Source organism: Neoarius graeffei, chromosome 19 (genome assembly GCF_027579695.1).
Source record: "Neoarius graeffei isolate fNeoGra1 chromosome 19, fNeoGra1.pri, whole genome shotgun sequence".
Classification (NCBI taxonomy): domain Eukaryota; kingdom Metazoa; phylum Chordata; class Actinopteri; order Siluriformes; family Ariidae; genus Neoarius; species Neoarius graeffei.
In genome coordinates this window covers 58,457,513-58,472,237 of record NC_083587.1, presented here as the reverse complement: position 1 = coordinate 58,472,237, position 14,725 = coordinate 58,457,513, and the positions used below count along the sequence as shown (strand labels likewise).

The window sequence follows — 14,725 nt, the reverse complement described above, 5'->3', positions numbered from 1 at the left end:
TTACAATATCTCATCTCATCTCATCTCATCTCATTATCTGTAGCTGCTTTATCTTGTTCTACAGGGTCGCAGGCAAGCTGGAGCCTATCCCAGCTGACTATGGGCGAAAGGCGGGGTACACCCTGGACAAGTCGCCAGGTCATCACAGGGCTGACACATAGACGCAGACAACCATTCACACTCACATTCACACCTACGCTCAATTTAGCCCATGTTTACATTAGACCGTATCAGCAGATCATCAGATTAACGTTTTTAAAACGATTAGTGTGCACACAGCAACACCAATACACGATTTGCGTGCAGGCATCCTGCGCTCCAAATCACTCCGCCCTGAACAGCGAGTGCCCTCTGGAGGGTGCGCACTCCGGCCCTGCGCAGCTCACACAGCGCGCGAGTGAAGTGCACAAGCTGTGATTCGGGACTGAGCCGCTGTGTGTGAGATCCCAGCGCATATCACTTACTACTTGCAAGTGGAAGGATGGCAAGCCTAAAGACAATCATAAGTACACAATGGGCAGTATTTGCATCAGTATTTGCAGTATTTTCATACTTTTATACTCTTTAATGAAAGGTGATACAAGGCGGAAGTCCGCGCCGTTTTTCAGCAGTCGCATCACATGACCAACGCCAGCGAATCAGGAAGGTGGATGTCACAGTGACGTTGTCCAATGAGACGCCAGCTAGAGCTCAGCACAGCGTATCCGCGTATTCTGAATGTTTACACAGCACCGGACCAGACACGATCTAGATTGAATACGTGGACGCTGGCGGATTCCCGTTTCCCGGCGTTTCCAGGCGGTTTAATGTAAACGAACAGTGCATCCGCGAAGAAAACGAGACAGATATGGTCTAATGTAAACGTAGCCATAGAGTCACCAGTTAACCTAACCTGCATGTCTTTGGACTGTGGGGGAAACCGGAGCACCCGGAGGAAACCCACGCAGACAACATGCAAACTCCGCACAGAAAGGCCCTCGCCGGCCACGGGGCTCGAACCCGGACCTTCTTGCTGTGAGGCGACAGCGCTAACCACTACACCACCGTGCCGCCCTTATTACAATATCAGTAGACATTTTATATTTTGGTTCAAGGAATGACATGTGACCTTTGACCTGGATGTTCATGTGGTTACAATATCAATTCCCTGTTGACATTTATTGGTAAACGACAAAACTAGAAATTAATAAACAACAGTGAATGACTAACAAAATGTGATCTACAAAAATACTTAGAAAGTGGAACAAAAAGATTTTCTGACGCAGGGTAAACATTATCAGTTCATTTGTTTACAAACATCAGAATTACTTCCTCATTTACGTAAACACCGACATCCATATATTAATATAAAAAATTTTTTGTACTAAATATAAGTCTATGTAAAACAGATTTTAAATAAAAACTATGTATTGTTAAATTAATACCACATATTGATTATCTTTTTATAAATAATCATCTGGGTGTCAATAATTGTGGAACGGTGTCGATAACTGTGGACAAAGGTGTCAATAATTGTGGAACGTGATCTTATACACAAAGTAATCGGGAATCGACACCTTTTTTTTTCAGTGGAAATTTGAGTAATTATTCATGCACAATTTACGTATTGAAAGTCTTTTCTACTTTTGTAACGGCCAAAAGATTGTTAAGGTGTCGATAATTGTAACCGCCGCACTATAAAAATTTAATTGAACTGAATAGAATGACATATGAAAAATGTACAGCTCCATTCTACTCATTCTTCATATTCAGTAACCACTTTATTCTCAACTCACACTTTTTCAGTATGTTAAGTTAGAGATTTGTAGCTTTCTTAGCCTTCAGCCATTTTGTCTGATGTTCACCTGGTGCAAGCCACCATGGTTTAAAAATCCCGTGGTGATATTTTGTGACCTCATCACGTACCATTGTAGACTAACATTAATGCTATGACTCTCTCAGATTCCCTTATCAGCGCATACCACCAGACTGGTTTACTGTCACACGCCTAATGAGAGCTAATTACAGCTAAACAGGTTAGCTCACAGCCATGCGAGGGCGAAACGAGCAGAATATCTCACTGAAAATTATTCTCAAGTAAAAGCAATACTGCCATTAAAAACACACAAGTATCAACATTGGAAAAGAGGTTGGGTTTTTTTTCTTTCTTTTTCTCTGCTGGCAGAGGCGAACTGATAAAATTCTGTACGACGCACTCAATCTTCCATCCGAGAGTCATGCACATGATGGCTGGCAGCCAGCACATGCTTGATTTAACACACTGCAAGCACACGAGCAGATACACCGAGGAACGACGAGCGGTTTTGCTCTCGGTGTTCTAATGATGTGTTTTGCTAATATTCAGGTAGAGCATCTGCCAAGTATTCCCACGACACACATGCACTATACAGTGAAAGTATTTTATTTCAAATATTTTGTTTCTAATCTCAGTTTCCTCCTACATATCGCATTACGCTGATAGTGCCGTTGCCATTGCTTTATTGTTTGTAATTTTTTAATTGGATTAGACTTCTATGCAGTAGCTTATAAAGCATGGGCTTAAGTACAATAAGCAAACACTTAGGTAATGTGCCATGGCAAATACTGAATGGATTTTTAAAAAAAATACTTTTGAAGGATTAAAAAATAATAATAATAAAAGCTTATCTTGGCAAAAAAGAAAAAAAATATGCCTAGTTTATTCTGTACATTTATATACTAGAGCGGCAGCTACAATTATTGACACCTTAACGATCTTTTGGCCATTGCAAAAGTAGAAAAGATAGATAGATAGATAGATAGATAGATAGATAGATAGATAGATAGATAGATAGATAGATAGATAGATAGATAGATCTTTATTAATCCCTTTGGGAGGGTTCCCTCAGGGAAATTCCAGCAGCATCATTACAGAATAAACAGAAAATAGAAAATAGAGAAAACTTCTAGATAAATTAAGTATTAACAGCTGCTTTTTTTTCTCTCCTATTTTTATTTTTTATTTATTTTATTTTTTTTTCTGTGTGTTTGTGTAGTTTGATGTTTATTTGAGTGTTTTTGTCCACCGGTTGTGGTGTAGCTCCGGACCCAGTTTTGGGCGTCGGTTCCCTCCAGGCCTTGGTTCGCTGTGGGTGATGCCTGTGCTCCCAGCTATGGACTGCAGTGAGCTCGTTGCTCATTTTAACATCATGGTTGTCCAGCGCTCTGTGGTTTAATGCTTGGCGTGATGTTCCGAGCAATGTTGCTCGGTGGCGTCACGGCAGCTGTGCAGGCGGTTTGCGTCGTACCAGTGCTCTGCATGGTGGTGCTTCTGTGCTCGCTTTGTGGATCCATGGCGTGGTGTTCGAGCGACGTTGCTGGCGGCGTCACGGTGGCTGTGCTGGCAGTGTGGGATTTGTTTTTGTGCGCCTTTTGGTGGGACTGTGGCTGCTACACCACTGGAATGACATCCTGACCCCTATTTGGTGGACTTTTTTTGTTTTTTTCTGTTTATAATTGTAAAGCGACCTTGGGTTTTTAGAAAGGCGCTTTATAAGTTGAACTTATTATTATAATAACATATACAAATATAAAAAATAAAATATGAAAAAAGTCTAGCAGGAGAGGTATTGCACATTTATATTGCGCATTGTCCAGTATTGCTTTTTGTCAGGCTAGGCTACTGGTCCTTCCAGTCCTCTGTCCTCCTGTTACCCCTCCTCCCCCCCAGAGAGGAGTTGTACAGTCTGATGGCGTGAAGGACAAAGGAGTTTCTAAGTCTGTTCATCCTGCACTTGGGAAGGAGCATTCTGTCACTGAACAGGCTCCTCTGGTTGCTGATGACGGTGTGCAGAGGGTGACTGGCATCGTCCATGATGTTCAGTAGTTTGTCCATAGACCTCTTCTCTGCCACCGTCACCAGAGAGTCCAGCTTCATGCCGACCACAGAGCCGGCCCGCCTGATCAGTTTGTCCAGCCTGGATGTGTCCTTCTTGGATGTGCTGCCCCCCAGCACACCACGGTGTAAAACAGGACACTGGTGACCACAGACTGATAGAACATCCACAGGAGTTTCCTGCAGATGTTAAAGGACTGCAGCCTCCTCAGGAAATATAGCCTGCTCTGTCCCTTCCTGTACAGGTGGTTGGTGTTGCAAGTCCAGTCCAGCTTGCTGTCCAGCCACAGCCCAAGGTACTTGTAGAAATCCACAGCCTCCACCTCGACTCCCTCGATCAGAACTGGTCGTGACTTTGGTCTGGACCTCCCAAAGTCAATGACCAGCTCCTTGTTCTTTGAGGTGTTGAGCTGCAGATGGTTCCTATTGCACCAAATGGCAAAGTCCCTCACCAGGCTCCTATACTCCTCCTCTCTGTCGTCCCTGATACACCCCACTATGGCTGTGTCATCGGCAAACTTCTGAATGTGACACAGCTCCGAGTTGTAGCAGAAGTCCGCGGTGTACAGGGTGAAGAGAAGAGGGGCCAGCACCGTGCCCTGGGGTGCTCCGGTGCTGCTAATCACAGTGTCTTTCAATACATAAATTGTGCATGAATAATTACTCAAACTTCCACTGGAAAAAATGAGTTGATTCCCGATTACTTAGCGTATCAGATCACTTGACACCGTTCCACAATTATTGACACCTTGGTCCACAGTTATCGACACCGTTCCACAATTATCAACACCCAGATGATTATTTATTAAAAAAAAAAAACTGGTATGTGGTATTAAGTTAACAAGACATAGTTTTTATTTAAAATTTGTTTTACGTAGACTTACATTTAGTACAAAACATCTTTTATATTAATATATGGATGTTGGTGTTTATGTAAATGAGGAAGTAATTCTGATGTTTGTAAACAAATAAACTGATAATGTTTAACCTGCATCAGAAAATCTTTTTGTTCCACTTTCTACCCACTTTCTAAGTATTTTCATAGATCACATTTTTGTTCATCATTCATTGTTGTTTGTATTAATTTCTAGTTTTGTCGTTTACCAATAAATGTCAACAGGGAATTGATATTGTAACCACATGAACATCCAGGTCAAAGGTCGCATCTCATTCCTCAAACCAAAATATAAAATGTCTACTGATATTGTAATATGTGGTAGATATTTACAACAAACTGCAAAAAAAAAATTCTGAATGGAATAGAAAAATCTGAATATTTCAAGCATGTAATTTTTTATACGCTAGGAATTTAATTCTGGTCTAATTCTATTTATTGCACTGGGATTCCAAATACTCTATAAACATTCCATTCTGTTATGAATCAGAAAAAAATGATTATAAATCACAGCACTCTTATTTTTTTAAAGTACTTCATCTACTTTAAGAATGTTACACAAAGATTGATCCGTAACGGTTGTAAATGTCCCTTAATTCCATAGGGTGTCGATAATGGTGGACACCGGCGAAAGTGATCACTATTATCGACACCTCATGTGACTTCTCAAACAGGCGTTTAGATACAAAATGGCGACTGTCAAATGAAAGCGTAAGAAACAAAGTAGGTTTCGACAAGGAGATCATGAAATATCGGTGAATTTGAGAAGTAAAACCATGTCCATGATCTTTCCACCATGCTTACCTGTGAAGATAATGTCCGGGTTTTCCTCAAGTTGCTGATCGTGCTGAAAAATTCCATCTCAGGTAACGAGCTGTGTCATCAGACGACAAGATCAAAGGGTGAGGGCGGTCTTCCAGTTGATTAATTAATCAATATCAGCCCAACTAATAATGCAGTTATTACTCATTTTTGCATTGATACAGGTATTACAAATACAAAAAAAAATTAATAACAAATAAACTTTGTCTCATCAGAACCTAATTAGACAAATAACTAGACCTTAATTAATTATGTGTTCCTTCAAATAAATAAATAAAGTGGTACCTTATTACATTTTCACTAATTCTAGATGTATTACTTGGCTTGGGTAGAGATTTCATGGTGTTTTACAATACAAAAAAAAAATTCTTTTTTCTAAACACCACCACCACCAACAACAACCTTATGCATAAAAAAAATAAAGAAAAAAAAATGAGTCTTTTTCCCTCCAAATAAACAAGTGCACTATTCCCCAGGCTCAGCTGGATTCTCAGTAGTAAATTATTTTTTTTTTTTCCGTGTGATGGTCTTTTGAGCAATTTTATTTGACATTTCAAACATTTGAAAAGTCCATCTTCATACTGCGCACATTAGCATAATACATTTAACGTAATGCACACCTGGACACATTAAGACACTGAGTTAATTACAGATTACAAAAAAACAAAAAGATTATACGTGTTTTGTAAATCTTTACATAATGAGTAAGGAAGCAGGCTTTGGGAAGCCATGCAGCAGGAAGGAATGATGTTGATACCAGGGTTAAATGAAAAGGAAAGAAAGAAATGATGATAGACTTTGTTAATCAAAGAAAGAAACAAAGAAAGAAATTATGGTAGAAAAAAAGAAAGAAAGAAAGAAAGAAAGAAAGAAAGAAAGAAAGAAAGAAAGAAAGAAATGATGGTAGACTGTTAATCAAAGAAACAAAGAAAGAAAGAAATGATGGTAGACTTTATTAATCAAATAGAAAAAGAAAGAAAGAGAAAGAAAGGAAAGAAATGATGGTTGACTTTATTAATCAAAGAAAGAAAGAAAGAAAGAAAGAAAGAAAGAAAGAAAGAAAGAAAGAAATGATGGAAGACTGTTAATCAAAGAAAGAAAGAAAGAAAGAAAGAAAGAAAGAAAGAAAGAAAGAAAGAAAGAAAGATGATGGTAGACTTTATTAATCAAAGAAAGAAAGAAAGAAAGAAAGAAATGATGGTAGACTGAAATAAATAAATAAATAAATAAATAAATTATGGTAGACATAATTATTCAAAGAAAGAAAGAAAGAAAGATAGATGATGGAAGACTGTTAATCAAAGAAAGAAAGAAAGAAAGAAAGAAAGAAAGAAAGAAAGAAAGAAAGAAAGAAAGAAAGAATGGTAGACTGTTAATCAAAGAAAGAAAGAAATGATGGAAGACTATTAATCAAAGAAAGAAAGAAAGAAAGAAAGAAAGAAAGGTAGACTGTTAATCAAAGAAAGAAAGAAAGGTAGACTGTTAAAGAAAGAAAGAAAGAAAGAAAGAAAGAAAGAAAGAAAGAAAGAAAGAAATGATGGAAGACTGCTAATTGAAAGAAAGAAAGGTAGACTGTTAAAGAAAGAAAGAAAGAAAGAAAGAAAGAAAGAAAGAAAGAAAGAAAGAAAGAAAGAAAGAAAGAAATGATGGAAGACTGCTAATCAAAAGAAAGAAAGAAAGAAAGAATGGTAGACTGTTAATCAAAGAAAGAAAGAAAGAATGGTAGACTGCTAATGAAAGAAAGAAAGAAAGAAAGAAAGAAAGAAAGAAAGAAAGAAAGAAATGGAAAAAAGTATAAAATTGACAATTAATCTCATCTCATTATCTGTAGCCGCTTTATCCTGTTCTACAGGGTCGCAGGCAAGCTGGAGCCTATCCCAGCTGACTACGGGCGAAAGGCGGGGTACACCCTGGACAAGTCGCCAGGTCATCACAGGGCTGACACATAGACACAGACAACCATTCACACTCACATTCACACCTACGCTCAATTTAGAGTCACCAGTTAACCTAACCTGCATGTCTTTGGACTGTGGGGGAAACCGGAGCACCCGGAGGAAACCCACGCGGACACGGGGAGAACATGCAAACTCCGCACAGAAAGGCCCTCGCCGGCCACGGGGCTCGAACCCGGACCTTCTTGCCGTGAGGCGACAGCACTAACCACTACACCACCGTGCCGCCCAAATTGACAATTATTAATACAATTAAATAATTAGACTGATTGAAAATATTTGTGTCGGAATGAAAACCTGCAGTTCTATATACTTTTATTCAGTAAAATAAATATTCTGGCGGCACGGTGGTGTAGGTGTGAATGTGAGTGTGAATGGTTGTCTGTGTCTATGTGTCAGCCCTGTGATGACCTGGCGACTTGTCCAGGGTGTACCCCGCCTTTCGCCCGTAGTCAGCTGGGATAGGCTCCAGCTTGCCTGCGACCCTGTAGAACAGGATAAAGCGGCTACAGATAATGAGATGAGATTAATAAATATTCTAGAAAGTAATTTTTACTATAAATTCTAACTTTTTTTTTTTTTTCTGACTTGCAGAAAAAATAGCATTGATGTAGATGTGAGATATACCAAATTCTTCTTCTTCTTCTTCTTCTTCTTCATCCTCATCATCCCATATAATCCCCCCAAGAGGTGTGAGGTTTCCGTATAGTCATTTTTGTCTATCACTCACTCGGGTCAGGTCAATCTGCTGAGCATCTTTGATGCGATCCCCCCATCTTTTTTTTTTTTGGGGGGGGGCGTCCTCTGGGTCTCTTCCCCATCTCCGTTCTTTCTGCTACCCATCTAATTATTTCTGATGGATCTCTCCTCTTTGTGTCTGTACCACCTAAGTGTGCTCTCTTGTATCTTTTCTCTCAACTTCTCTCTCTTCAACTATCTTCTCTCTCTTCTTCTTCTTCTGTTTCACTCATGCATGTTGAAGCTTTATAAAGGCTTTGTGATAGTCCTGAGAATTGAGCTTACAACCTTCTCAGGTAGTCTCGACGTGTTCCCATGTGTCTGTGCGCTTTGCATGTTCCTGTTTCCTGTTTGCATGTTTGTGTCAGCATGTTCCTGTGTTGTCAGTGTGTTCCTGTGTGTCAGTGTTACTGTTCAGTGTGTTACTGTCTGTGAATGTGTTCCTGTGTGTTAGCGTATTACTGGATGTCAGTGTGTTGCCATGCATCAGCATGTTGCTGTATGCTTCTGGTTCTGGTCTAACCACTATATGTCTATTACTGTGAGTCAATATGTTCCCATGTGTCAGTATTGCTGTGTGAGTGTTTTACTGTGTGTCAGTATAACTACATATCAGTGTGTTTCCATTTGTGTGTTATCGTGTGTCAGTGCATTATTGTGTGTCAGTGTGTTTCGTGTGTGTCTGTCAGTTACTGTGTGTCAGTGTGTTCCATATGTCAGTGTTACTGTGTATCAGTATTATTGTGTGTCAGTGTGTTCCGTGCGTCAGTGCGTCATTTACTGTGTGTCAGTGTGTTCCGTGTGTCAGTGCATCAGTTACTGTGTGTCAGTGTGTTCCGTGCGTCAGTTACTGTGTGTCAGTGTGTTCTGTGTGTCAGTGCATCAGTTACTGTGTGTCAGTGTGTTCCGTGCGTCAGTGCATCAGTTACTCTGTGTCAGTGTGTTCCGTGCGTCAGTTACTGTGTGTCAGTGTGTTCTGTGTGTCAGTGCGTCAGTTACTGTGTGTCAGTGTGTTCCGTGCGTCAGTGCATCAGTTACTCTGTGTCAGTGTGTTCCGTGCGTCAGTTACTGTGTGTCAGTGTGTTCTGTGTGTCAGCGAATCAGCTACTCTGTGTCAGTGCGTTCCGTGTGTCAGTGCATCAGTTACGGTGTCAGTGTGTTATGTGTGTCAGTGCATCAGTTACTGTGTGTCAGTGTGTTCTGTGTGTCAGTGCGTCAGTTACTGTGTGTCAGTGTGTTCTGTGTGTCAGTGCGTCAGTTACTGTGTGTCAGTGTGTTTCGTGTGTCAGCGAATCAGCTACTCTGTGTCAGTGCGTTCCGTGTGTCAGTGCATCAGTTACTGTGTGTCAGTGTGCTCCGTGTGTCAGTGCATCAGTTACTGTGTGTCAGTGTGCTCCGTGTGTCAGTGCATCAGTTACTGTGTGTCAGTGTGTTCCGTGCGTCAGTGCATCAATTACTGTGTGTCAGTGTGTTCCGTGTGTCAGTGCATCAGTTACTGTGTGTTAGTGTATCAGTTATTGCGTGTCAGTGTGTTCTGTAGGTCAGTGTTGTTGTGTGTCGGAGTGTGTCCGTGTGTTCCATGTGTCAGTTATTGTGTGTCAGTATATCAGTTATTGTCAGTGTGTTCGGTATGTCAGTGTTATTGTGTCAGTGTGTTCCGTATGTCAGTGCATCAGTTACTGTGTCAGTGTGTTCCGTGTGTCAGTGCATCAGTTACTGTGTGTCAGTGTGTTCTGTGTGTCAGTGCATCAGTTACTGTGTGTCAGTGTGTTCTGTGTGTCAGTGCATCAGTTACTGTGTGTCAGTGTGCTCCGTGTGTCAGTGCATCAGTTACTGTGTGTCAGTGTGTTCTGTGTGTCAGTGCATCAGTTACTGTGTGTCAGTGTGCTCCGTGTGTCAGTGCATCAGTTACTGTGTGTCAGTGTGTTCTGTGTGTCAGTGCATCAGTTACTGTGTGTCAGTGTGTACTGTGTCAGTGCATCAGTTACTGTGTGTCAGTGTGCTCCGTGTGTCAGTGCATCAGTTACTGTGTGTCAGTGTGTTCTGTGTGTCAGTGCATCAGTTACTGTGTGTCAGTGTGTACTGTGTGTCAGTGCATCAGTTACTGTGTGTCAGTGTGTTCTGTATGTCAGTGCATCAGTTACTGTGTCAGTGTGTTCCGTGTGTCAGTGCATCAGTTACTGTGTGTCAGTGTGTTCTGTGTGTCAGTGCATCAGTTACTGTGTGTCAGTGTGTTCTGTGTGTCAGTGCATCAGTTACTGTGTGTCAGTGTGCTCCGTGTGTCAGTGCATCAGTTACTGTGTGTCAGTGTGTTCTGTGTGTCAGTGCATCAGTTACTGTGTGTCAGTGTGCTCCGTGTGTCAGTGCATCAGTTACTGTGTGTCAGTGTGTTCTGTGTGTCAGTGCATCAGTTACTGTGTGTCAGTGTGTACTGTGTCAGTGCATCAGTTACTGTGTGTCAGTGTGCTCCGTGTGTCAGTGCATCAGTTACTGTGTGTCAGTGTGTTCTGTGTGTCAGTGCATCAGTTACTGTGTGTCAGTGTGTACTGTGTGTCAGTGCATCAGTTACTGTGTGTCAGTGTGCTCCGTGTGTCAGTGCATCAGTTACTGTGTGTCAGTGTGTTCTGTGTGTCAGTGCATCTGTTACTATGTGTCAGTGTATCAGTTACTGTGTGTCAGTGTGTCAGTGCATCAGTTACTATGTGTCACTGTATCAGTTATTGTGTGTCAGTATGTTCTATGTGTCAGTTATTGTGTGTCAGTGTGTTCCATATGTCAGTGTTGTTGTGTGTCGGAGTGTGTCCATGTGTTCCATGTGTCAGTTATTGTGTCAGTATATCAGTTATTGTCAGTGTGTTCGGTATGTCAGTGTTTGTGTGTCAGTGTGTTCCGTATGTCAGTGCATCAGTTACTGTGTCAGTGTGTCCGTTATTGTGTTATTGTCGGAGAATGTCAGCGTGTTCCATGTGCCAGTTACTGTGTGTCAGTATTAGTGTGTCAGTGTTATGTGTTAATGTGTCCATGTTAGTGTGTCAGTGTGTTCCCCGGTGTCTGTTTTCCTGTTCTCTTTTAACCCATGTGTGTCGTCAGTGTTACTCTCTAACAGAGGTGTCCCTGTGTATCAGTCTGTTCCTGTGTATCAGTGTTTTTCCCCTTCCTTAGCGTGTTCCCGTGTAGTCCTGGTTCACGTCTAATCCCCCATGTGTGATTTTCCTGGCTGGAAAATTTGAATGGTTATTTAAAGAGCGACCCGGAAGACACCTCTGAACAGGTGTGAGCAGGTGAACAGCGTCGTGCCTTCGTCTCCCAGCTGCAGCGTTCAGCCGGGGTTCAGCAAGAGGTCACAGCACCTGCATCTCTTTACACCTCCTCTCCCCAAAGATGGGCTCATTAACACAGCATTAACGCCAGACGCTTATTTATCCTGTCACGTGCTCGCGATCAGAAACAAACAGAGGAGAGAATGAAATGGAGGACGTGGCGGTTGGGAGGGGTCATGTGGAACAGTGTGAACAAAAACCTTTCGAGGAAAGGGATTTTATACAACATTATCATTATATATCAGGGCTGAGAAACACATCCATTACGGTAAATCTGATTCAGTGATGATGATGTGTGATGTACTGACATTTTAACCTCCTAAGGCCCAAGCTGTTTTTTTTACATGCATTTTTTATTTCTCTTTGCTATTTGGGCTTATTAGAACCTGATTAGAATAAAAACTAAGCATCATCTTTTGATAAGATGTACTTTTAGAGAAAAAGTATGTCCACATATGTGGATTCTTGTTCCGAATTTCCATAAAGTGCTGTCCACGCATGTGACCGCTAAGCCCTAGGAGGTTAATAAACAAAAAAATTAAAGGATGTGCAATTAATCGATGCATTTGATTTATGTATTGGTGTCATTAATGCAAAGATTCTGGGGTGCAATACAAACAGTTTAATTGTGTCATTAACAATCAAGAACCACTCCTATTTAGAACAGTTTCGCTCGAGGAAAAACCGAGAAACACTTATAAAACAGTCAGTCGTAACAAAATAACCGGTGTTCTCCTTGCGATAAACTCATAAAAAAACAAACGCTCCTTTTTATACAGAATATTTTATACAGGAATAGCTTTGAATTGTATTGTTTAACCAAAGGAAGACACATCGCAAACATCGAATTCCACACAAATTGCATATGTTTTTTTTTTTTTCTCTAAGGTGGTCTATAGGTTAGTCGTTCTCCTAAGCTTATTTGCATGAGAGGAAAAATTGCATACAACATTTAATCTTAATCGTGAAGCTTGTAGCATGACTCGCTTGACATACAGCACTTCTGTTTTTTTTTTTTTTAGGCAACCGTTAAAGCACATTTTTCCATTTAAAACGTTTAAGACACTTTGATTTTTACTGCCCATCAAACGTACATTTATAAATAGTAAAATAAAATAAAAAAAAAATGTGCCGTGACAAAAATGACGTAATTACATCAGGAAAAACTGCATGACGAAGCTGCAAATAAATAATGTGTGACGATGAATAAATTGTGATTCACATTTTTTTAAACCGTGTGAAAAAATCCTGAAAATTACAGTGACAAAGGTTTCGCAAAATAATCTAACATCGGCAGTGCCATATAGTACAAGGCATTTGTTGGCATAGTTTCTTTAAGACTGTATATTTTTTATACAATTAATATATGTCTATATATATATATATATATATTTATATATTTATATTTCCTCCAAACAAATTATAAGTAAAGATTGAAAGAGTGAACTAGTCAACTCCAGTCTACCTGCAGGTCTTAGGGGCGCCAGATCCTGCGTGATCCTTCGCTTCGTAAAGAAAACGCTGTCTTATTCAGCAGTTTGTCACCGTTAAGGCCCCCGATTTTATTTCATTTTATTTTATTATCAGTTGCATTAAAAGAAAAGAAAAATAATCCAGTTAACACCACGTACGTAAACATCTATCAAAGTCTATCAAATTTCGACTGAGTCGATTTTTTTTTTCTTTTAAAATCAGTAGTTTGGAAGTTCAGTGTAAAAACAACATACATCAAGTGCAGTCAGCAAACATCCACGGCAACATAGTTAAGATTATTTTTTTTTGATGTTTTTTTTTTCATTGTGCATTGTGTGGTTATTTAATGATGCGCAAATCTTTACAGTGGAATAATAATAATAATACAGGGCTTTTACAAAAAGGTAATACTTCGGTATTACGCAGTCCCGGGCTGAGAGTCTGACAGTTCTACTGCTGGAGGAGATCAGAATCAGAGTCTGAGCTCGAGGTTTATTCTTTGACTTCTTGCTCGGCCTGACACTGTCCCTCAGCGCCCGCGTGCTCCTCGATCTTGATGGTGAAGATGCTAGTAGTCTGCGTGCTCTCGTCCAGTTCTTTGAGCAGCTCGCCTTCTTTGAAGTCCGTCATGCTCACCTCGTCCTGCTCGCTGGCTGCAGGTAGAGCGATTCCCGATGTCACCTCTTTAGGCCGCACGCTGAAGCGCTGGTTCTGGAAGAACTTGATGATTGTATGCCGGGGCAGATCGAGCTGAGCCGAGAGGGTGTGGACGGCCTCGTCGTCTGGGTACGGCCCAACGTCCTGCACAAAGCTCTGTAGGATTCCCAGCGCCTCCAAGGAGATACGGGCACCGGTGCGACCTTTAGCCTGACGCGACTCGTCCTCGGCCTCGGCGGGTGCAGCGGTGGAGGGCTGGCGAGGCGGGAGGCGCGGTCCTGTTTGCTGCTGAGGGTGAGACTGCTGGGAAACGAGAGGCTGCGACGGGTGGGGCAGCGCCAATGCAGGCTGGAGCTGGGCTGTAGGTGGAGGGTGGGCCTGAGGCTGAAATCAGACATAAAATCAGTGACGATTAGACTTCTGCAAGTTTATTACATTGTAGCTGTAGGATAATCGCTCACGCTACCATTGTAGCATATCATATTGTTAGGATAACGTGGATTGCAGTGCTGCACTTAGACGAAAAAAAACCCTCAAAACATACTGCCATTAAAATATGAGCAAAAAGAGAAACAAAAAATCAAGCAAAAATGAGCAAAAAAATTAGCAAAAATGAGCAAAATATGAGGAAAAAGCACAAAAAGAGAAGCAAAAAATCAAGCAAAAATGAGCAAAAAAAATTAGCAAAAATGAGCAAAATATGAGAAAAAAATTAACAATAAAGAGCAAAAAATAAGCAAAAAAAGAAAAAAAAAAGAAACTCAGCAAGACACTATATTTAGAGATGGTACTGAGCCATTTATATTGGAGAAAATCTGAACAGGTCTCACCTCCTTTCGCAAATGGCAAAGTCTAAGTGTAGCATATATTCTGATTGATTTCATTATGTTTATATGTGATTGGATTTATTATACAGTAATTTTCATGTCAAAGAGTTTAACTATGAATTGTGTCACTTAACTAAAAACATAGTAAAGCTCAGTAGTTTTTAAGGAAAACTATTGAACGTATA

The 14,725-nt window shown here is 40.7% G+C and overlaps 1 protein-coding gene across 8 annotated transcripts in view; it reads right to left on the bottom strand.

The window, feature by feature from the left end:
* Positions 1-12,190: 12,190 nt before the first annotated feature.
* satb1b (SATB homeobox 1b) overlaps positions 12,191-14,725 on the bottom strand; it is an 88,317-nt gene continuing 85,782 nt past the window's right edge. For all 8 annotated transcript variants that reach the window (XM_060900356.1, XM_060900357.1, XM_060900359.1 and 5 more), the window contains one exon: positions 12,191-14,097. In XM_060900356.1, coding sequence (XP_060756339.1) covers positions 13,549-14,097 — 549 coding nt within the window. In that variant the 3' untranslated portion in view covers positions 12,191-13,548. The remainder of the gene's footprint in view (positions 14,098-14,725) is intronic.